Genomic DNA, 23,852 nt, shown 5'->3' on the forward strand with positions numbered 1-23,852 from the left:
AGAGTCATCACCATAGATCACATTCCTTCCATCCCCACTAGTAACTTAGGCTAATACCGTTATTCTCTTACTAGAAAAGAGGAATCAGAATGCTAAAAAGGTTCTGCCACTGGCCTGTAACCACAGAACCACGGGGAGGGGAGGACCGAGCCCCAGGTAAAGGAGAAGCGGCAGTCCCCAAGGAGGAGCAGACAGGGTCTGGTCCCTTCCAGCTGCACCCCCACCCTGTTGGCTTGCACGAAATTGGCAAGCCACTAATTCTGTGGACTGACTATGACTATGACTGAGGATTACCCTGCCCTCTTCAACAGTGCTATACCCACGTGAACTGAACACGATTCCTGCACTGCTTCTGAATCTTGGAGGTATAGCCGCTTCCCTGGTGATCTTGTTAAAATGCAGATTCTGATTCAGCAGGTCTGAGGCAGGGCCTGAGAATGCTTCTAACAAGCTCCCAGGTGAGGTCAAAGCTGCAGGTCAGCAGATCTTGAGTAACAAGAATCTAGGGTACATGTTACAAATACAAATTCCTGCATCCCATCTCAGACCAATGGAAAGCTAATCTTTGTGGGAGAGGTCTAGAAGCTGTATGCTTAACCAATAAACTGGGAAAATAGTATCAGAAAATCTGAGAAACACGGGTCTGATGGTTAAGGTCAGGAGTTCAGAAACTTTTTCTGAAAAGGGCCATACAGTTGCTGCTGTAACTCTTCAGGTCTGCCATGGAAGTGTGAAAGCAGCCAAAGACAAAACAAAAGAATGGGCGTGGCTGTGTTCCAATAAAACTTTATTTACAAAAATAAGTGGTAGCCGATTTTGGCCCTCAGGCTACAATTTATGACCCCAATTTGATGACTCCAGTGATTTGTTTCAAGACACACTGATGGGAAGTTGCGTAAGAATTTTGAAGGATTCAGGGATAATTAGACTATAGGTTCTCCAAAATGCCTAATGGGAGAGAAAGATTTGGAGTACTAGTTTAATTCAAGCACTTCAAATCAAAAGAAATGCCAAAGAAACTATCATCTGATTTTCGAAAAACACTAAAAGTTGAACTGAGGAAGAGCGACTCAGAATACTAGGAGCTACAGAGCTTACTGCTTAAATGTCTGGCTTGATAGGCTCTAATTATCAAAATATGCACAAGTTAAAGGCTTACATGTATCTGCAACAGTTCTATAACAAAGCTTCTATAATTTTAGCAATTAAACCAAGAGCACCAATATTTTATTCTCTGATGGAGAATTTAGGTTTTATGAAAAAGAAACACCAGGTATATTCACGAATCAAAGTTCTTTGCCTTTTGAAGACTGCAGGACTAGTAAACATAAATGTTACTGTTACATAGTCAAATACATGGCAATATGTCAAGAGGCCACCAATCCAAACCAGAGACTGTGTATCAAGTGAAGTAGTCTACAAGTACACTGGCCAAGCAAAAACCTTCAGGGGTTACTTGAAGGCAGCTGTCTACTGTAGAATACAGAACATGCAAGCAACTGGAATGGAAGGTACCTTGTCAATAAGTGAGAATGAAAACAAAGGAAGGAGTATCATGACTGGACAGAAGGAAGGGTAGACCTCAGAAAGAAAAGTGCCCAGTATAGGTTACCAGTTTCTAAGAACAGTACCATGGCCCTGAGAAAACAGAGGTTGCACAACCTTTTCCAGTTTACCAAACGCTTAAGGATGCCTTCGAACGATTAACCTCAGAAAAGTGCAAATTATAAAACATTAACGGTAGTGGAACTAAAGCCAAAAAGAGGAAAAAATCAGAAAAATAATATTACTAATTTGGACAAGGGTAGCTGAAATAGAATAAAGACCATACAATGTGTTCAATGAGAAAATTCTAGATTTATAAGGGAAGTGAGGATACTTTTCAAGGAGAGAAGTTTGTTGTGCACTTGCCAGTCTGCAGATCCTACATGGGATTTTTTTTTTCTCTTATGTGCTGATTCACACCACAAATGATTTACATTCTCTAAATCCACTTGCCCCTCTCTTACTGAAAGGTCTAGTAAATATTTGTATCCACCTTAAAAAAAAAAAAAAGGAAAACTTTTATTTTCCTTTAAGTACAGGGATTTGCACACAGTAGATTAATTCAATAATTGTTTTGCTGAACTGAATTTAAATTAAATTTCTTTTAGAGACACTGATTTTAATTTATCAAAATTAAGTATTCTCTTCTAAGCTGAATGGAAACTTAAAGTGCTATTTTATCAACTGAAAGGCCTGACCCTGGATCTTAGCTATATTGCTAATCAGTTCTGTGACCCACTGTTGGTTATTTAGTTTCTGACAATTTCCTCATCTGTAAAATGGGTATAATAATCCTACCACTTTACAGGTGGTCAGGTGGATCAAATGAGACATCACTGTATATGTAAGGATCTAGTCAAGTGCTGAACATAGAGAGGGTACGATTAAATATGAGTTCCTTTTCTTTTCCCTTGCATATCATAATATAATGTGATATTTAGAATTTTAATTCAGGCAATTTCTTAAGTGGTGGTTGCTATTTGTATTTATATTGCTGCTTTGATCCAAAAAGTTCAAAGAACATTACTAAATTTAGCTCTTTTTAAAAATATATATATAGTCCACGGTTTAACTTAGGGTTCAGTGTTTGTGTTGTGCAGTACCACAGATTTTTAAAAAATTAATTGAAATTACTATAATTTAGCACTTTAAGAAATGTTTCACTTGCACTCATTTTGTTTACTCATACCTAAATGTGGAATTTCCTAAAGCAAGACAGTCAGGCAAGTTAAGGAAACAAGATAGTATCTTCATGTTTACAGGTATCCCAGGCCTGAGTTCTGTCTATTTATCTAGGGAGTCAAGACTCCCAGCTCTTATGGAATGAAATGCCAGTAAGTAGCGTGCGTGTGCCTTCCTTCTTTTCAGCTCCCTTTAGCTTCTGCCTTGATCCCCACAATGCTTCCTCTCAGGCACTGACAACAGAGGTTATGTTTATTGCCATGAATTTATATACAATCAGTACAATAAACATTATTAAATTGTCGGAAGAAAATCTAAGCACGAAACGTGGCACCAGTAGTGAATTCTAATGATGCCAAATGCCTGTGATAGCCCAGGGACAGGATCTTAACAAGCCTTGATTTGAGTGTTGGCATCCGCTTCACAAATCACATGGGCCACTCCTCCTGTAACAGTGCTGAATATTGATAAATGTCTCTACCCTGTGCAACAGGGAAGTGGGCTTTCTATTGGCAATCTTTACCAAAGTGTGTTTTTTCCCTTCTCTACACTCAAGGGTTTACCCTGAATGATTTAATTATAATTTTCCTTGTGTAAGACAAATTAAAGAGGAGAGTAGGAGTGTCGTGCCAAGCACATTATTTATCTCCTTAACAGATTGCAGCTCACCAAACCCCAGAGCTGCTGCTGCTGCGGCTGCTCATGAAAGCCAGCAAAATGCATGGGGGCAAGAGTGAAGGAAAAGGAGTTACCCAAAGGCCTGGATACACGGCAGTCCAATTGAGATTATTACACAAGTCGCTACTTTAAAAAGAAAAAGAAAAACTCAAAATATTGCTTTTGCTGAAACATTTTCAAATTGAGCATCACAAATCCTTTCAGAAAGAAATCTAAAAGCTGCTAACCAAAAATTGCTAGATTATTATACAGTATGGCTGGGGCTCTTGCTTGTTCAGATGCTGTTCTTAAGAATGGAAGAAGCAGAATACCACACAGAAGTCAAGGGAAAACTTGGAAGGATAAAGTGACTAGTTGCCCCATAAATTTCACAAATGCACTGGGGTGAAGCTTCTGCAAGTGACAAGAAACCCCACAGACAAAAAGCTCAGTGTATAAATGCAGTCATACTTTTGCAGTGATAGCTTTTTAATTATTTTTAAAACATTTTCCATTATTTAAAAAGGAGATTGCCATGTGTGATTTCAAAACAAGCTATATAATAAGGTAACATGAGAATATTCATTTTAAGTATCTATATATACACAAAGCTGATTCACTAATAATTGATCTTTAATGATCAACTATGTAAGTTTAAAACTTTGAAATTATCTATAACTTAAGATACACATTTACCTTGTGGGCTACATTCATTTAAAATGTGCTGACTAGAACTTTCTTTTAATCCAGGCATGCCCAGGAACCTAACATATAATATAAACTGAGAGACTGAGTAGTGGTATATAATTTCATAATTTCTGCTTTGCCTTGTACAGTTGGAAAACCCAGCTTGTTTTTACATCTGATTGAGTAAGGATCATTGCAATCTGAATTCTTTTCTGATCCATACTCTAATTTCGGCATGTAGTTTGTATAACGAAGATTCATCCCAACATTTGTGCAGACAAATAAGAACCGTAAAATAAATTAAATTTAGTCACCTTGCATTAGACTCTCTCTTTCCATTTACTTTTAAATGTACCTTAAGACATGAAAAGGGCTATTCTGCTCCAGTCTGCTTCATTGCTAATCTATCACCAGATGGTAGATACACATCCTTTTAAAATGAAACTGAGCACAGTGCATCTAAACATGAAGAGTTTTCTGTGTCACAAGAAGTCTATGCAGGCTCCACAATGGCCGACAAGATCGCAACAAATACCTTAAGTGCATCAGTCGGCATTTTTCAGTGTATGGCCTCCTGCTCTGCCTATGGATAAAGATGTAATTCAATCACTCTGCAGTAAATGGATGGCATCAACCTTAGGACAGCAAAAGCAAGTACAGCCTAGAACCTTTTCGTTAAAGCTATTTAAGGCTTTCTATTTTGAAAAAAAAAGAGATTATAAAGTAAGAGTTAAGGCTGACTTCCAGACACACATAAATACTGTTAACTGAAACAACAGAAACAATATTATGCCCAAATGGCTCCAAACTGATCCTTACTGTTCATAATTCTGTTCTTCAAACTCTTTCTAAACCACTAAGTTTAAAGTATCTTTTATTTCTTCTTATGTCCGTCACAGAATTTCCAAAATTATCTAAAAAAGGGAAGTTGGTTAAAACACATATATCACACTCATCTGTGGAACATTTCTCATGATTTTACACTTGGGCACACATACAGAAATGTGTACATATATTTTTTTCTGTGAATACTAATTTCTAAAAGGATAAAAATTTTAATAAAAAGATAAGAGATCTAATTAAATGGACAAGGCTTCTTGATGCTTATTATTTTGAGAAATATAAGAAATACTTATAATTGCTTAACTGAAAAATATAATAAAAATCTATCACTGAGTCTTTATTAAAATACAAAAGAAAATTTCTTTTTTAATGGAAATTACATCTACTATCACCTAGTACTTTTAAGGTTTCTTGTTGTATATCTGTAGAAGCTCTGCTTATAAAATATATAGGAAAGAATTTAAAAATAAGCAAAGAAAAAAGTTTTCAATTTTAGGAGAATTGGACATTCCACCTCTGAAAAAATACTTCTACAGCTGAGTATTAATGCTTTTGGGTGCTAAGATACAATGACATGAATTAACAGCTTTATTTTCTTAGAACTCCATGCTAACATTATACATTCTTTAGCACTAAACCCTCAGCTTCAACTAACATTCATGTGAAACTCAGGGCAATTAAAAAATACAAAGTCTCAACTTCCAGATAGGAATACAGCAGCTGAGACAGCATAACAATATATCCCGAGAGAAGTGCACTGTGTGCTGTGTGGATCTGTGTACAGTGGACTCCATTCCATGGCAGCCCATGCTTCAGACCTTCGCTGAGTGTCTGTGAAAAGGGGCATGTGCTTTGGGGACACAATGATGAAATAGACAGGCTCCCTGCCGTCAAGGAGGGCATTAGAGAGTAACATAAATTCTATCTATTCTCAAACCATGATTCAAAATTGTCCACAGCAGATACTACTATTCCCTTAGAAAGCAATTCAAGCCAAGTAATTCAGCTTTTATAGAGCAAGCCTTTGGCAGAAAGTGAGTATCTAGAAGCCTGGCAATCCAACCCAATCAATGAAAAACTAAGACTTCTGCCCAGGTTCCTAAGCTTAGGGTACATCTACATTAGTGCTAACTTCATTTTGAAAAGGTGAAAATAATTAGATGCTTCCCACCCAGACTATACTGAATAAATTCTTAGGTAACTGTACACACATTTAAGTCAAATGGATCCAATCAGAGATCACTGAGAGATGGAGAAGCAAGGCCACCTACCCTCCTGGGGTCAAGACAGTTTAGGACGCGTTTCGGCCTGGCTCCTACCTTTCCCTTTTGGGAGTGTGGACTGAGAGCTGTCCGTTTGTAGAGGCATGCGGGTTCATTATTAAGGAGGTCTTGGGAGGTGCGGAGGAAGAGACGCATGTCGTGGTCAGGTCCAAGCTGCTGTGACTGTTGCCCGTGGCTTCTTCTGCAGTATGAGCACTTGTCACTTCTTTCCAGAGCTGCTGCAGTTCTGTTGGAATCATGCCTGAAACAAACAAATTGGATAATTAAATCAATTAACAGCTAATTCCGTCCTCTTCAAACAGTAATTAAATCAAAGAGTCAGTAAACAAAGCCTAGTGTTACGGGGGTTTTCTGGTGTGTTTTTATTTTTTATTTTTTGTCTCCCAAGTAAGGCCAATACAGTTAGTGGCAACACTGTGCCCTCCCACTGAGCAGGTGCAATGAAGTGCCCTCATCACACATAAAATACACGAGTGACAAGTGTTCAAAATGCAGTTACTTTACAATATGGCATGCCTCCATCCAAACTGCTGTTTTCCAATTTTTTTGGGGAAAAAAAGAGCAGATAGATGTGATCTTATTTTCAGACACAAAGAAGGGCTCAAAGTAAATTTGTTCAACTATACTATTATGACAACATGAACCACAAAATGAATAATTTTTGTGCTTAAGTCTTAAATGATGACAAATAGCTTTGTTATTAAATATAGTTTTTATTAATCACTTTTAGACATAAATTATGAATTCATATCGTCTTCCTGAAATGCTTTTCAACTTTTAACAGTCAAATTGATTATACTATGATTATTTCATTAACACACCTATCTTCCTCATTAATTTCGGTCTCTAGTACCGCACGCTTAATTGATGGATGTGTCTACTGAAAAACTGTATAACTTTTTATACAAGTAAGACTATTATTACTGTCATTTCTTAGATCAATGCTAATGAACCATTCCAGAATAAAATGAAAACGTAAAAATAAACTTGGAATGATGAAGTTCTCTCTTTTTTAAGGGGGTCAAAATGAACACGGATTTTAAGGAGTAAGTGTACACCTGTACGTCTCTAATAAGTCTGACAGTCTCACTACGATGGGTCTCTTAACCTTTATAGGGGGAATGCCTCTAAAGCCCAGGATTTCCAAATCCCACCTCAAAGCACATTCTAGTGCATGCATATGCAGAAAATGAAATATTCTTAATAGCAACCAATAGCAGCAGCAGCCTCCTTTGAAAAGACACCTAAAAAATCATAAACTTTGTACATCCAATTTCACATTAGGACTGGACGTCTGGATGGCAGTTCATTGTTTCAATCAACTGTAACATAGCTATCATCCTAGAAAGCCTGCCATTTTCTGACTATATAGCAGCAGCCGAAACAGGCATGTTTCTTACCAAACCTGAGGTATTGAATTAAAAAAGAAGGCTGTGAGCATTATATTCATTTGAAACACATAATAAAAAATGCCAAGGTCTAAATTTAATTTATTTTTGTCATTTAGAATACAATGGATAGATAATCATCTCAACGTGATCAGCCAAACATCTTTACTTTGCTAAACTGTTAAAGATTTTAATTATGCTAGCATTGGAGAGCACTGGTCTAATGAGGCGATGGACTCCAGAGAATCCGAGTGGTTAAGAACTGTGAAATGAGTCTGATAGGATTTTTTTATATTCACCGTGGATCGTTTGCATATCAAAGAGGAGTAAATTATTGCACAGCAGACCAATAACCTTCCCCGCCTTTCTGAGAGTAGCGTTAACAAAAACAGTTGGTCTCTCCTAACTATTCTCCACGAAAATGTTCAAATGCTCAAGTATTTGCAATTAATATATATTATAAAGGAGGCTTCAAATCATACATTAAGTGATCAGATATTCTTAGAATGCATCCTCCTCCACAGTCGGGTTGGTTTTCTTCTCCCTTCATAAAAATCAAATGCCAATTATATATTGATGGATTTTGTCCCAAATGAGCATTTAGTTATTAGGCATATTCAATTATTACTTGTCCCCTGAAATTAAACCTCAGAGGGAAATTAAACAAAGGGAAAGGTCACTATACAGCTCCATGTCCAGTTTTGCTGCATCTTGGCCATTATTTTCAAACACCTCACAAAGCAACACGTGGGCTGTGTTTGCAGCTAACAGACCTGCCAGTGTTGTCTGCACACCAACAATTACCTGTGGATACTGCTGACCCTCGGACCACTTACTCAGTTGAGACAACAGAGAAAAGGCTTGTCTGTTGATGATGGCATATTGATAGAAAAGCCCACAAGCCAACACCTATTTTTATTTTCTAGGGAGTAAACACACAAGAGAAGAACAAGCCACCTAATTTTCAACTCAACCTAATAGATTTCTGGGTCAGCTGCATGGGAGGTGGGAAGACTGGAAGAACACAGGTCTATCAATTGTTAACGCTTTCCCTCTTGAGAAAAGCAGCACTTCATTCCAAGCTGTTTTATTTATTTATTTTTAAAAGATAGATTTTATTTATTCATTTATCTCCCCTTCCCCCTAACCCCGGCTGTCTGTTCTCTGTGTCTATTTGCTGCGTCGTCTTCTTTGTCTGCTTCTGTTGTCAGCGGCATGGGACTCTGTGTTTCTTTTTGTTGCGTCATCTTGTTGTGTCAGCTCTCCGTGTGTGCGGCACCATTCCTGGGCAGGCTGCACTTTCTTTCGCGCTCCCCTACGCAGGGGACACCCCTGTGTGGCAGGGCACTCCGTGCGCGTATCAGCACTGCGCATGGGCCAGCTCCACACAGGTCAAGGATGCCCGGGGTTTGAACCGCGGACCTCCCGTACGGTAGACGGATGCCCTAACCACTGGGCCAAGTCTGCCACCCCAAAGCTGTTTTAAGAGTAACTTGTTTATCTAGCAAATATAGACAAATGTATTCACCACTTGTTACAACTACACAGTATGATGCCGTTACTTTACCCTCCTTTTATTCCCGTGGGCTAGAAAAACCAGTTTTATTATCACCCACAGGGAAAAAGAGTAAATAAAGTAGTAACTCTGAGAGACAGTAACAAAATTGACCCTTTTGGGTCAAATTTATGTTTAAGAACCTTCTCATCAGACTTAGAGAGAAGCAGTCAAATGGCTCTCGTGCATCAATGCTACGCCTTGTTAGTGAAGTTAACTTCATCCACATTTCACTAAACTGGTAATTCAATGAATACTACCTGCCAAAAGATGCTGTTACATGACTGCCAAGATCTTGTTACAGAACAGTAAGCCAGTCACTGTCAGGCTCAATGGATATCAAATTTCCAGAAAACATGCATTTCTTCCAAAATGGTAAGGTAAGAGTGCCATGTTAAATTCATTAACAAGTATATGGCCAGGTATGTCATTTTTTCCTACCTAGAATTTACATTTTAAAAGTTAAAATGTCAGGATAATATTGAAAGTACATTTCTATATGAAATTATGGGTGCTCTGGAGGATGAGACATTTTAATCACCTGACTAGGGTGAAAATCGATATGCTAATTCCGTAAAAGAGCGAGATGTCCCTACTATAGCCTTTAAAACATTTAACAACAACAAAAAAGCCTCCATTTCATAGCATAAAACCTTCAGTGGAAAAAGAAAGGCCTTCAAAATATTACTTTCTATTTATTCCTAAACTTTGATATTTTTATACATGTTTAAAGTAACTTAGCCAAGGCCATGAGCAGGTACTTAAAAGAATCTTGCTCATTTTATTATGAATTGGGCATTATCAGCATTTTTACCACATAACCTCTGTGCCTTACTACAGTTGTTTTTCCAGGACAACTGGCCCCTTCATTATAAAAGAAAATGCAGGCACAGGTTTAAAAAATGTATGTTGTGGGGACAGTTGACAGATTACTGTTCATGGAACTCAATTTTACAACCCCAGGTATCACTGGCTCAAAGACAAACAGAGTTGATCAACCTTTTTTTGTCCTTGTACATCCATACCCAGGTGACCATGTTCAAGCAAGCAGAAAGTTGATTTAAACCTCATAATGACATCAGTTTTAAGCCATCACCTCTCTGATAAAAAAAAAAAAAAAAAAAAGTGTAGTCCAACATGTCTGAACTCTCAAGCCACTTTGGGCATGAGAGTAGGGGAAAACACCAACCTCCCAATTCACCAGAGATGGCAGCGGTACTGACAGTTCATTTTACTCTAAGAATCTGACTCCAGAAACATTTGTATTTACATTTATGCCATCTCAGGCACATACATAGGCCCCCCTTAGATTTTAAATATGCTTCTTCCTAATGTTGCTGGGACTAATAGTTATAGCAGACTGCTAAGCATATCAATCAATGCCATGACTAGTGAATTACCTACCGGTGTCTCTGATATGTTACTGCAGAGATTACACTTCATGCATCACCACATTCATTTCTTTCACATTACACATGAGCTTGTCTTGTCACTGCCCAATTGCCCTCTTTTGGACAGCTTAACTGATGTACTATAACAATGAACCATAGTGAGCAAACTTAATAGTATAGGAGCGGTACGAAAAGATGAGAGAGGTTGAAGCTTGAGTCCAGTGGGTGTGTCAGAACAGCCTGCAATGTTTCTAACAATAAACCCGAAGGTGTAATTAATGCACAGTATAACATTTTGCAAGCACAAAGATGCATTAGCTGATGTGTCCTTTCTTTCCCCCTTGTACTGCTCAGTTACCAAATCTATTCTGACAGCAAAGGAAGAGATACTGATTATGTACCAAGTATTTGAGCAGTAATGGCAAAAATGGGAAGAGAGACAGAGAACTTAGAGGTGGAAAAAGCTCTGGCCTCAACATTAACAAATAAACGAAAACCCAAGGGAGGAAAAAAAAAAAAAACACAACAAAAATAGAAGGGACAGAGCTGGGTGTGGTTGACAACAGAGAAGAGTCAAATGCTGACATGCCTCACCCATCCACTTTACATCAAAAGGTACTAAGGGAATGACTGTCCCTTAAGCAACAGGAAGAGTAAAGGAGGCTCCACATTCTCAAACCTCTTCAGAAGGCAACTGAAGACAAGATGCCAAAGACTTCAGCTACCAGCCTTTAGGCATATATACACAGGCATCCAAATTTACTAGAATTGAAGGGATTGGGGCCTCAAGGAGGCAATGGAAAAAAAAAAAAAAAAAAAAAAAAAGGAGGCAATGGAAAACTGCTGTGCCATGAACAAGACAGGGAATTGGATTTTAAAATGCAGGCATGATGACTCTTTTTTTTCTTCCTTCTTTCTTTCTAGTTCTGAATAATGCACATGCTTTCTCACATTATACATTTGAAAGTCAAAAGTTGCTTGAACCAAGAAAGTTTCCCACTGTTTCTGATGCTCAACACCTTTGGAATAGCATGTCAAAGCCTTTCAAAGGTAAAGCTCTCCAAAGTAATTTATGTAAGTCTGTGCAATGTTGATTTTCAATGACCCTCAGATTATGAAGAAGAATTGAAGATGGAAATGGTACCTTATGAGTATAGAACCAAATTACTCAAAAGTCAACAGTCATAATTGCTTAATGGCTAGAGTTTCTTTTTAGGGTATGGAAACACATTTTGGTAACAGAAGCACAAAACTGTAAATGTAATTAATGCCACTGAATTGTACACTCAAAATTAGTTAATGTGGTAAATTTTATGGCATCTAGAGGTAAGCACAATAAAAAACAATTAAAATATTAAAAAAAATGAACAGTCACGCCCTTTGAAAAAAACTGGTGCAAAAAGAAAAGAAAGAGCCAAATTAAAAATAACTTTGGCTTTTTTAAGGAAAAAAGGTTGATTGGTTTTAATAGTTTAAGAAAATACAAACCCAATTTTATCCCTAGATATTTAAAAAATGGCACTTATAAAACATCATTAAGATATAAAAGAGAACAAGTGACATGCTATGCAGCAGGTCTTAAAATGACTAAAAATGCATTCAAGAAAATTCATTTGTAGTTTCAAAGAGAAAACGCTAGAAGATTCCATTAAAATGCTCAATAGGTGCAAAGTGGCATTTCATTCCCTTACTCCAAGGATGTGCAACAGTGGAATTACTTGTTACTGTTATGCCTTCAGACAATCCCAGCCTACATTTTGGCATCAGTTAGAAGCATTTTAACTTCTACAAGAATCCACCATTACCTTAATCCATCTCATTTTTACATTTCTACATGCATGTTGGAGATGCGCAATTTCCTTAAAGATGAGGTGGCATATACCAAGAGACTCTCTAGCATTGCCTAAAGTCGTAACCTGGCTGTGCCTTCTATATAATCAATGCATACCTTGAGCAAGAGGTTGAAGGGGAAGGGCAGGCTGCCCAGGCTGAATTGTTAGAAGGCCTTGCCGCTGCAAAGACAGGAGGTGTTGCTGCTGTAACTGCTGCATCTGTAAGAGCTGCTGTTGAAAAGCCAACTGCTGGGTAGCCACCTGCTGCTGCTGTTAAGAAACCAGGAAGAGAACAAAAATGAGATGGCCACTTCTCAAGGAAAGGTAAAAATATGGAAGTTTCAAAACTCACCATCATCTTCAAATACTGGGAATGGTCTCTAGATTTTAGTGAAGGGCTCAGTGCCAAGATCGGATTAAAGATTGTATTATCTAGCAAGAGGAATGAGGGGGTAAATGCATTACTATTCCTCTGCCTGCTCCCACAGAAAAATATTTCTTCAGTCAAGCCAGCTTTCCCTACAGTCTGAAAAGCCTGAATTTTGTAGTCAAGACGTGAACTTCTAGACTTTGAAATTTTTAATTATTCACACTAGAAAGAAGACTGCATTATTCTAGTCTGGAGGGATTTGAACTCTGAACCTTTGAGGTGTAAAAGAACAAGTTGCCTTCTTCCTGCCTGTACAGGCAGAAGCTTTTAACTACTCTGTTTATCACTTGTGACATAAATAAATGAGAAAAAATCAGACCTTTGAAGAAGAAAAACTTCATCTAATATTGTTAATTAGCCATGACAAACGATGAAATAACATTGTAAATCTTTCATAGAAACAGCCACTAGATTTTAATTATACACATTCATAATTTAGCAAACAACATCGTTCTCGACTGTGAGTGTTTAATATGAACGACACTTTAAGCTTCGGATGCCTTAACTTGGCTTTAGTTACAGAAACCTCCAGGTCTGACTGCCTGCCCAGCTTCCCACCATCAGCTTTGTTCTTGAAAAGGACTGGCGATATGATAAATATCTTTTTTGTTGACTGGACAATGACAGGGGGGAAACTTTTGTTGTGTAAAACATCAATACATCATGCCTGTGTTTAACAGGCCTTGCTCTAGCCAAAAAAATTAATGTAGATTTCCTTAGTAATTATCTGAGTGATAGAAAGATAATACAGTGCAGTAGTACAATAAATAGAAGGAAATTATCTAATATCCTTAATCTGCTAGGAATCATATCAAGGTGGAGGTCTTAGCCACATTATGGCTAACAATTATGAAAAGAAAAATTAACCCTTCCCAAACTAAAGCAAACACACACACCCAAACAAAACAAAACAAAAAACAAAACTCCATAATGGTTCCTCAAGAAAAGAACAAGATCAGTTTTCCTAATTCTGAGTATTATTCAAAACATCACAGAGACTAAAAGGACTATCCATCTTTTTCAGAGCTTATATGCTCTGGTTAATAACTATACTTTACAAACAACTGCGTTCAGTTGACCTAACACATGACCTTTATCTGATAGATTCATAAAATGGTATGTACATGAAGACCTTCTGATGAAAAGTTCTAAGGAAGAGAAAAATAGTGGTTTCCTTCTAGTCTTCATGTAGTTTATTTTACAGTAAAAATCATCATTCTCCTATTAGCAACCAATTTCAGACTTACTACCATGCCACTGAGAAAGTTAATTGAGTTTCACTCCAAAAAACAAATTCTATACCACTAACAACAAAAATTTAAATAAATTTAAATGAAAAGCCAGTGTTTTCATTTTAAGAACAGCATGCATAAAATGATCCAATTGTTTTCACTCCTTCCCAAGTTATCACATTAATGTAAAACCCAATGATAGTCATATTCATGTCAAAATGATTTTTTCACTTCTTCAACAGATAATAATTCGCGACATTAAAAAAAGGGAAGGAAGAGAAAAACACTGACACAATGGAAGATTGGGGAATCAGCTCTTCTAGAAGTAGAATATAACGGGGGGGGGGGCGGGGGGAACGACACACTGAAGGTTGGGGAGGGCGTTTCCTGTTTTACTGTAAATGAAATGTTTAAAAATTCTGTATTTATATAAAATGACTGATGCCTTTGCTGTTGTCTCTGTAGCCATCCCTAGGAAAAGCTCATGAAAGCTCTCCACGTTTGAAAAGCCAGGATATAAAAGTATACAAGGCCCATTGTCCAAAGAAAGAATTTAAAAGCAACACTGGTTGCCAAACTGTGTTCCCCACCCAGTTACCAAACACAGGATACAGCCCGTTTGTTTACTTCTCACAATTGAATGCACACAAAAAAGGTCTCCGTGCAGCCCCCCGGACAGGTCAGTAGTCAGTGTTAAAATGCTCAAATGCCCTGATAAACCTCGCCTTTCGGGTCCCCTCCCTAGAGCTGCAGTCAAAGGTCTGTTTTCCTTTCTTCGGCTACTCCCAACAGCCTAACATAAACTGTCATAACTGCCTGGGACAAACGGCCCTTTTAAAACAATCCACTCAGTTTCGCTCACCAGAACAGGATGGGATCTTTTGGGTCGCTTGATTTAAAATTAGTTCTGCCTTCTATTCTCCACACCAGTTCTGTCAAATATCACCAAGCAATCGTTTCAATAGCGGTGTTGGGTCACATCCCCCTCTCCACCCCATCCCCACCAGAAAAGCATCGATCTTCTAAGGAAGGTCAGGTCTACCTCAACGTGGAGCCAAACTTTCTCAAAGAAGTTTCTCCAAGCAACTTGAAGAAAAAACAATAGGGAAGGGTACATTTTTCGAGCCAAGAAACCAGGTATCTTAGTGCAGAAGCAACCCAAAAGGGGGGAAAAAAAAGGGGGGGAAGGGGGAACCTGACCATACAAAATTATGAGCCACTAATGACTGGGGGATTCAGTAAATTAACATACTTGTTCCATCTGTCAACACCCAGGTTCAAACCTTGTTAAAATCTTAACCACCAGTCTTCCTCGTAAAATTGCTACCATGTGACTCTATTTCATTTTAGCACAAAAGGACCATCACCTGCATGATAATTTTAGGAGACTGCCCCCTAAACACAGCAAAATAAGGATGTCACGACAGGGCTCACCAAAGCCACTGGCACAATGAACACAGTAAAATCCAAGGAGACCTGTCAGCTGGTCTGCCTATCTCTGCTGGTATTCAGCGCAGCATATATCACCTGTGTCACCTCTGCCTGTGAATTGGATGACAAAGCGTGGCCACAGCAAATCTAGCATCCTGGAGATGCTGAATGCTATCACGATGTCTCACTTTCTCCTCCTTCAGAAACAAAGTATTCCCTTTTCTCCCAGCTCCCTTCCCAAACTCAGACACCACCATCATCTTGAGACGCTCCCCTTCCTGAGAACAGTAATTTGGGAGAGTTAACTTTTATCCTCCTTTCTGCTGTGTTAACTTTCCCCTTCACATTTCTTTATCTGCCCTCTGAGCTCATCTGAACTTTTCATGTTCTCTCAGCATGCAGACGTGCATTCCAAACTCTGTCTAACAGACCAAATAAGAGGTTAATAAGAAGTGGCAACAGAAAGGAAAAACACAATCCCTGGTAACTGATAAGAATGACAGTGGCAGCCCTTTTTTGTTTGTCTTCAAATATAGAGTTAAAGATCTTTAAAAAACTAAATTTTGATGCCTTTGAAAAGAAAGAAGCACAAAATAACAACAGGGGGTTATTGCCTGCAAGCCACAGGGGAGAAACTCCATAATTCTTATTCTCCCTTTTGAAGGCTGTTAGAAATCTGATTCAAAAAAGCAACAGCAGAAGGGGAAACCTCTTGAGGCTGTAACCATTTCCTGTGATCATGCATAATGTGCTTCAAAAGCGGGTTTTTACCAATTCTGTTGATCAATTGCACCTCCTTCATATCCCTTCTTTTTTTCTGCTGTGTTTACATCTGATGTGACTCAATGACAAGCACTGTCTGAGACTGTGAAACAGGCCTGTCATGTTGATTTATGGGCGCATCAAACCACAACTTGTCCAAACTGAAGCTTGCAGTTCATTAATTAGAGAGTTGTGACTTTGAAGTCAGCTTTCAGACTGTGGTTTTTAACATTTGGCTTAATTTATATGCTCTTGAATGTGGATCTCTAAGGAAAAAACTGAAATTCCCTTCTTGTCTTTGAACTTCTTTTGACCGCACAATAATCATTTCTTTGTCCAGAGTGATGCCTGCAATCCCAGAGTCATTAACGCGCATTGAACTGCCACTGATGAGTAAGCCCTGCTGAATTAGAAAAACAGCCAGCAAAACAAAGCTGAGAGCCTTCTGCACAGTGATATCTCACAATTACATGCCTTCCCTCCCTGTGCCATTTCCATTTTAATTACTGTTAGTCCTTTAGATTTACATTTTAGACACTTTTTAATCTGTTCCCTTTTTATTATAGCAGCGCCCAGTAGCATGCCACTGTACTTAAGGTTGTGTCAGCATTTTCATTCTAACACCTCCTGCCCTTCACCCCCAAACTACCCCTACTCTGCAGGGGTTTATCAGCCAGGCTGCTAAGCTGGACTCCCAAGTGAAAGCTTGGCCGGGCATAGAAAACGTACCCAATTTGTGCCAGAGGAGGAAGAGTAATGGAGAATGGCTGGGTCATTCCCAGTGTGTAAAATCAGGGCTGCCAAGCACCCAGGTTTATGGGTGGGAGTCTGGTGAGACTCCTGCAAAACTAAGAGAAGTGGCTGCCCGCTTGGGGTTGGCAAAAAAAAAAAAAGAACAGTTCAACTGAACTAAGTATCATTTATTCAAATGATAAAATGTGTCATTCCTGGAAGAACAATTAAATGAAAAGAAATCCTGTCCATTGTGAAAATAAAAGGAGCCAAGTGAAATGAGATAACTCTGGAATGGGTAGAAAGATGTTACAATAATGATGCATATGTGCATATATATGCTTTCACAAATGACCATGCTTCACTCACATACTTGGAATTGAGCAGAAGGTGAAAGAGAGGCACCCCTGGGAAGGGGTGAACACGGCCACCCAACTCGATGGTGTGGCATAAACTCAATACCTTATAGAAGTTATAAAGTCCTGTGCACACAGGTGACATTTTATGAACTTTTTCCTCAGGAAAACACATACAATGCAAAGCTTGAGTCTTCTCTAACTTTAACCATGTCTTTAGCAACTAAGGTATGCACAATTTACGGGAAGATGTTTTAAAAAATGGGGGGAGGGCTGTTTAATCCTGTTCTAACTTTTTTGTTAGAGCTAATTCTTCCAGTGGGAAAGGCTTATCATCACCACACACCCAAACACTGTGAGCTGGGGAAGACAAAAAAAAATTAAGTGTGTGTCTAAGTAAAATTTTCCTGAAAGCACTTCACACTCCTCCAGATCTATCCTGACTTGGTTTGACCAGTTTGCACAAGACGCACTAAAGGCTCTGCCCACCATCCCTTTTTCCAGGCTCTCAGAAGGTACACGTGCAGCAGTGTTATAAAATATGTGGCAGCAAGCAAATGGAACCCAGAAAAATTTGAGAGAAAACAGGACAATAACTCTCGGTCTGAAATCTGAGAACCGATACAGTCAGTTCCGTTGTGCAATCATTTAGAAGATGAATGACAGTTTAATAGGCACTAGATAGTCCTATGGGATCTGTGGTTTGAAAGTAAAATATGTATTGTCGGTACCTCTTTAGGCTGTTTTCCAGCATGTTGTTGTTGTAAAAGTTGAAGCTGCAACTGTTCCTGTTGTTTTTTATAAAACTCTTGAAGCTGCTGCTACAAAGGAAAAAGAGGACGGTAAGTAACAGAGGGTAGCGCCAATCCACTGTCCCCTTTCGATGCCATACATAAACTGTGATTTGAAAAATAGCATCCTTTTATCTGTAATGGCCTGACCTTTAGTTTGAGACTCGACAATAAATTCAGCGCACACTGACTAGTGTTGGCATTATTGTTTGAAAAGTAATCTCCAAAATGAACTGATGAAAAACATACCATTTTCTACACAAACTAATTAAAATAAGGCAAGGGATGACCTTTGGTTGTAACAACAAAGCCAAAATGCCCTTGCCTGCAAGAGCCTGGTGAATCTCTCCGGTGAAACGTGTGCGTGCCTTCTAAATCGCAGGGCTGGGCTGCTCCGGGAGGGCACCGGCAGTCCGGATAGTGCGCTCTCCATCCTGCCCCCACCACCCACCTCAGCAGTCCAGAGCCTCGACCTGGCCATTCAGGTGCCCATTTAGTTTGACAGTAGAATGGGAGCTAGAAGTTCATTTCAGCATTCACGGACATGAGAGAAGTAAAATCAACCCTGCACCTTAAAAAGTAACTTCCAAAATTCTTCATTATGTTGAGAGAGAGAAGTCTGTAGTTTCTGAGTTGAAATGGGGACTTCAAGAGCTGTCATATTTAAACCTGCTCCCAACGTGCTCCTCATTTTGCTTTGATTCACAGCATTTAGAAGCCTCCGGGCTTACCAAATAAAAGAGTGTAAAGCCATGTAAGCCTAAAAGATCTTATTTCTACCAAGTCCAATTACAGCCCTAATCTCATTCCACTGGGTCCTCTCTGGGCCCAAACCCTCACCGCTCTAGCAGGGCTCTTCTTTTTCAGGGATGCAAATGTAATCAATTACTCAGGGACTGGTCTGTGCACCGCCCCACCCACCCAGCTCTGCTTACTCCTGCAGTGTGGTAAGAGCTGCAGAGGTGCAGTGAGGATCTTACATGGAATGATGGCCCGGGATCGTGTGGGACACCGGAGGAGGAACAATTACCTGTTGAAGCATGAGGGCCTGCTGCTGCTGGAGGAGAACCTGGAGCTGCTGAGGGCTCAGCACTTGTTGCTGGAGGATCTGCTGCATTTGCTGGGGAGTGATAACTTGAGGTGTCATCATAGCCACTGACACGGGAACCTAGAATGTTAACGAAGGATAAATAGGAAGCCAGAAACTCTTGCGCATGTATAGCCTCCAGGTTCAGGGTGTAGCCTCCCTAAAGAATTTACCAATTGCCCATGCAAAATGTATTTATACAGAGGGGATGTGGAAACAAACCCTATTTAATCTATCATGAAGTTTATTTTAAATAAGGGAGGGAGGGAGGAAAGGGGGGGAAGAGTGAGAGAGGAGAAAGAAAAAAAAAGAAAGGAGAGAGAAATAATGGAAAGAAAGAAAAAGAAAAAGAAAGGCAAAGAAAACCTTGTAGCACTGCTGACAGGTATTTTAGGCAGTCTTGAAAGGAAAAAGGGAATAAAAGCTTAATAATACTATCGAGAGTTAGACTAGAACGATCTCAATTTCTTAATGACTCTTCAGTCAAAACGAGCTATAGGAAGTTAGCTCAAACTTGAATTTTGTTTTATGGAAAAAGGTAAATGGGAGCCAGTATCTTCACGGTTGGAGCTGACCACTGCAGACAGGGATTTTAGGAACAATCAATGGCTACTTATTCTTGTGGATAACTGAACCTTGGACGCATCTTCTGAACTTAAACACAGGCCCTTCCTATGATGCCTTTTACCCTGCCTTATTCACCCAGCATACAGATGTCTCAATTCTTTCATATTATGTGCGATACCATTAAAAGCCGCTTTCCATGACATTTCAGTGACAAACAGCTACAGTGATGAACTTGATAGCATTTCATATTTGCAACTGTTAACACGTTTCTGCACGGGCATCTTTGCAAAGAACCTGCACACTGTATCTGAAAGGATGATGTCTTGTTCAGATAAAACACTGACATTAAAATGACAGGCTGTCTTGGCCAAGGTTACACAAATTGTATTCAAGCGGATACCTAATGACAATGCTATGAATTCTGCAAGCTTTCTAGAATGTAATTTAGCTATTCAAAATAATCACTGCACTTGTGTTTAATTTGCAGACTACATGAGAACCATTTTGTCAGTCCCCGTAATGCAAGAAGACTATTTCATGAAAAAACCAAACCCCCCCCCAAAAAAAATCAGGGGAAAAAAAAAAAAAAACAACAGTGCAAGAAAAGACAAAACCCGAATGTCTTCTAACAGTAATATTTAAGCATCTTACTTTTCTTTGGTTTCTAATCAAACATGTGACAGCAAGAAGCCAGAAGCAGTAAAGGATATACTTTGTTAAAAAGGATCTGCTGTCATCTCATGTATTACAATAAAAGGTAATAACATGTTTTGCACTTTGCCAGTGTGCCACTTAAAAAAAAAATCTGGCAGACAATAGCTGATCAGAAGATAAAAGAATTAAAAAAAAATGTTTCAGGGGAGCAGTAAGCAAAAGGGAGAAATGCAGTATTAATTTTATGTAACATAATGTCTTAATATGCAGTTTATCTTGACTTTTTCACATGATTTGTCCTGTCATTTGCATAGCGAGCTCTCATTCCTAATTTCACAGTCATTATGCACTGATGTCCCGATTTCTCAGCATCACTAATTTTGATGAACTAAAAATGGTTCCTGAAGGTCAGATTCATGTATAGTGAACCTCCTCCACTGTTGTCACGGGCATGTTTTGTATGTGGGGATGCTTATGTGCAAGTTTTGCATTGTTTAGAAAACACTAGCTACAGCATTTGAAGATTTTCATTAACCCAACCCTGGAAGGTCATCCAGGAATTTCTCCTCTTGCAGTGGACCTTTAAGGGTAGATGCAGATATACTGTAATTTAAAACAGATGGGCATGTCTGCATATTTTTATATGCAAAAGGGGACAGATGTATATGAATGGATAAATTATCCTTTTAGAAAGATACTTCACAGCACGAAATATCACCAATGATTAGAACAGTGAACTTGCATTAAGTCTAGGGCAAACACAGAGAAGACATTATCAAAACATCTAACCATCTACAAATTAATTTCAATTAGTCTACCGTCTTTATACAGAAGAAACTTTTCGAAATTTTAAATGTGTATTGGGTGCCAATCACTATCTTCTGAGAGGCTAATGCCAACATATCACAATAGAAGTTTACTTTTCCTTGAGAGTTGCATCATCATACGGGGAGGTTTGATTAAGCAAACAAAAGAACCGTGTTTAAGGTTTCTTTTTTCCTCTGTATTTCTTGGATGATGTACAATATAAATATTCTTAAGCCAAATTTCTGATGGTGATGAACAGGAAAGCGGACAGGAATAGGGTGGTGTAAAATCTAAACTGGTGATGAACGTGAAATTAACACAGTGATAACAGAAATCACCACAGAAATAACCTCCTGGTGAAAGTTTTAAAAGAACTATGAAAATCCTATGCCAGAAAGGGGCTAAAGGAATGCTTGGGGTCCATATTTTGACTGGGATGGTGGGGTGGTTGTCACCTCGATGTACACAATTGTAAAAACTCTTCTAACTGGACTCTTAAAATGAGTATGTATTATTTCATGTAAATCCTACCTCACTAAAATTGATTTAAAATGTAAAAAAAAATATGCTAAAATAAGTTTTTAAATTCTTTAAATTCAATTAAATTCTTAAATGAGAAATTCCACTGTCCTTTGATTGTCAATAAAAAAAAAAAAAAGTGAGAGAACCAGGGGAAGGATTCACAAGCGTGGATAATTTTTAAACCCTTATATACAGCCAATAGTTTCAATCTCCTTTTCCAATAGTTATTCATTTTCTGCAGTCATGTTACAGAACAGGAAAATGAACTTGAGTCTCCCCTACTTTTTCCCTTTGGACAGTTTGATAGAGGTGCTGATGACTAATAAAATGCTTAAAGCAGCAGGCACAGGAGGGAAAGAGGCAAGAAGCCTGAATAATCCTCCAAACTGGATGATGGGTCTCTGAGTAATCAGAAGTGGGCTATTATATCTTGATGACCTTAACTTTGCTTTTACTATCTGAAACCACATTTTCACACCAGTTAGCTCTGGGTCTCCAAAGTGGGCTCAAGCTTAATTTATAAATCTAATAAAACCAAGATTTCCCCAAAGTTTCTGCTTCAACATGTCATGAAAGTAGCCTGTGCAAAGCTTTCACAAACATATTCAAATGGACCAGAAACCATTGTGGGGCAGAAAAGGAAAAAAATTGAGTACCGTTTAAGGCTTTAAATAGTTAAGAATTATAGCCTATATATCCACTTCCTTAACTCCCAACGTCCAACTTTTTCATGTAGCTAGTCCCTACTAATACTAGGAATCAAAGGGCATGCAGTACCAGTGAGAGGCTATTATAGCCCACACTTTATTGCCCATTACTACTGAGGTCATTAGCGGCAAGAGTGATTGTGCCGGTCTTAACCTATTGATCACTGTAACTACTATCATTTAATCCTGTGTTGAATGTCTGGAAAGCAGCTAAAGGCACACAAGAGAGAGTGCTCTAGCATTGAGAAATATAGCCAAAGCTTAGAAATTATACTTTGATTCATAAAATCTAGCCAGTGGTTTAAATCAATAGTATTTAAAACAGTCATGTGAGTTTTTAACTACAACACTCTAAAATTTATGGGTGCCTCTTTTAGAGTATTCAGTCCAAACCAACTTTTTTTCCCCCCTCTCCCATGCCATTTACCTTGCCCTCCTTGAGAGAAAAGCCTTAAATTCTGTGTTTCGTATACTATAGGGCTCATGCCTTAACATGGAGTTCAAGCTAATTCTTGATTTCTTCCTCAAATGAAAATTTAAATATGATGCAAAAAAAAAAAAAAATTATATCCCCAATACTGGAACTGCCTGAACTGTTTGAGTATATAGAAATGAGTATGTTTTATGAGTTAACAATGAATCACAGAAGGCAATTTACGAAGAACTAGAATGATTCTGTCTAGCTGCCTTCAGGGATCAGAAATTCAAATTAAACTTCTGGCAGACATTTAAAGAATGCTAGAACACAAAACTGGATAACACACACACACGGTTAACACACTAGGTTAGCTTCAAGAGGAAATAATGAATTTAAAAAAACACAATGCAGGATACATGTTGACTGATACTGCCTGGGTGTGGCCAGTCCCAGGTGCTCACAAACCTGCCGGAATGGTAGAGATACAGCTGGGTTAGGCCTTCGGAGCTGCTAGTATGGGCCTGCTGCTACCTTAATACCAGCCACTGGGAAAATGTCGTTAGCACTAACAACTGCTGTTAAAAGCCCATCCACTGCTGTTAAAAGCCCATCCACTGCTGTGTAAATTCTGTCTGATACAGTTTTCTTTTTCTTCAAAATGACTTTACATCATCTGAATGCTACAAGACTATTAAAATCATATGTGTTATTATTGTCTTTTATCCCCCAGGGGAAAGGCAGGTAATGGGGGGGGGGTGGTTAAAAAGCAAGCAAACAAACAACACCACCCATAGAAACAATACTTATTTCTAATCTAGGATACAAGGGAAGGAATTGGGTGGGAGAGAGGATGACACAATATAAATACTGAAAATAACACGGCATCAGTTTCTTCCTTCGCTCTCTTCATAAGTGAATCCTATCCATTATAAATACATACACATTTTGTACATTGGTATCTTATCATCATTGCTATGTGTTCAAACAATAACA

At 38.6% G+C, this 23,852-nt stretch overlaps 1 protein-coding gene across 17 annotated transcripts in view; it reads right to left on the reverse strand.

Annotated features, from left to right (window-relative positions):
* The window catches only part of FOXP1 (forkhead box P1), a 528,438-nt gene that overhangs the window by 74,664 nt on the left and 429,922 nt on the right, over window positions 1–23,852 (reverse strand). For 11 of the 17 annotated variants that reach the window (XM_012521022.4, XM_058288481.2, XM_004482038.5 and 8 more), the window contains 4 exons: window positions 19,128–19,265; window positions 18,038–18,127; window positions 12,480–12,633; window positions 6,234–6,438 (listed from right to left, as the gene is read on the reverse strand). In XM_012521022.4, the coding sequence (XP_012376476.1) occupies window positions 6,234–6,438; window positions 12,480–12,633; window positions 18,038–18,127; window positions 19,128–19,265 (587 nt within the window). The remainder of the gene's footprint in view (window positions 1–6,233; window positions 6,439–12,479; window positions 12,634–18,037; window positions 18,128–19,127; window positions 19,266–23,852) is intronic. The other 6 variants (XM_058288482.2, XM_071212158.1, XM_004482032.5 and 3 more) reach the window with 1 other exon arrangement.

The sequence above is a fragment of the Dasypus novemcinctus genome, chromosome 26 (genome assembly GCF_030445035.2).
Source record: "Dasypus novemcinctus isolate mDasNov1 chromosome 26, mDasNov1.1.hap2, whole genome shotgun sequence".
Classification (NCBI taxonomy): domain Eukaryota; kingdom Metazoa; phylum Chordata; class Mammalia; order Cingulata; family Dasypodidae; genus Dasypus; species Dasypus novemcinctus.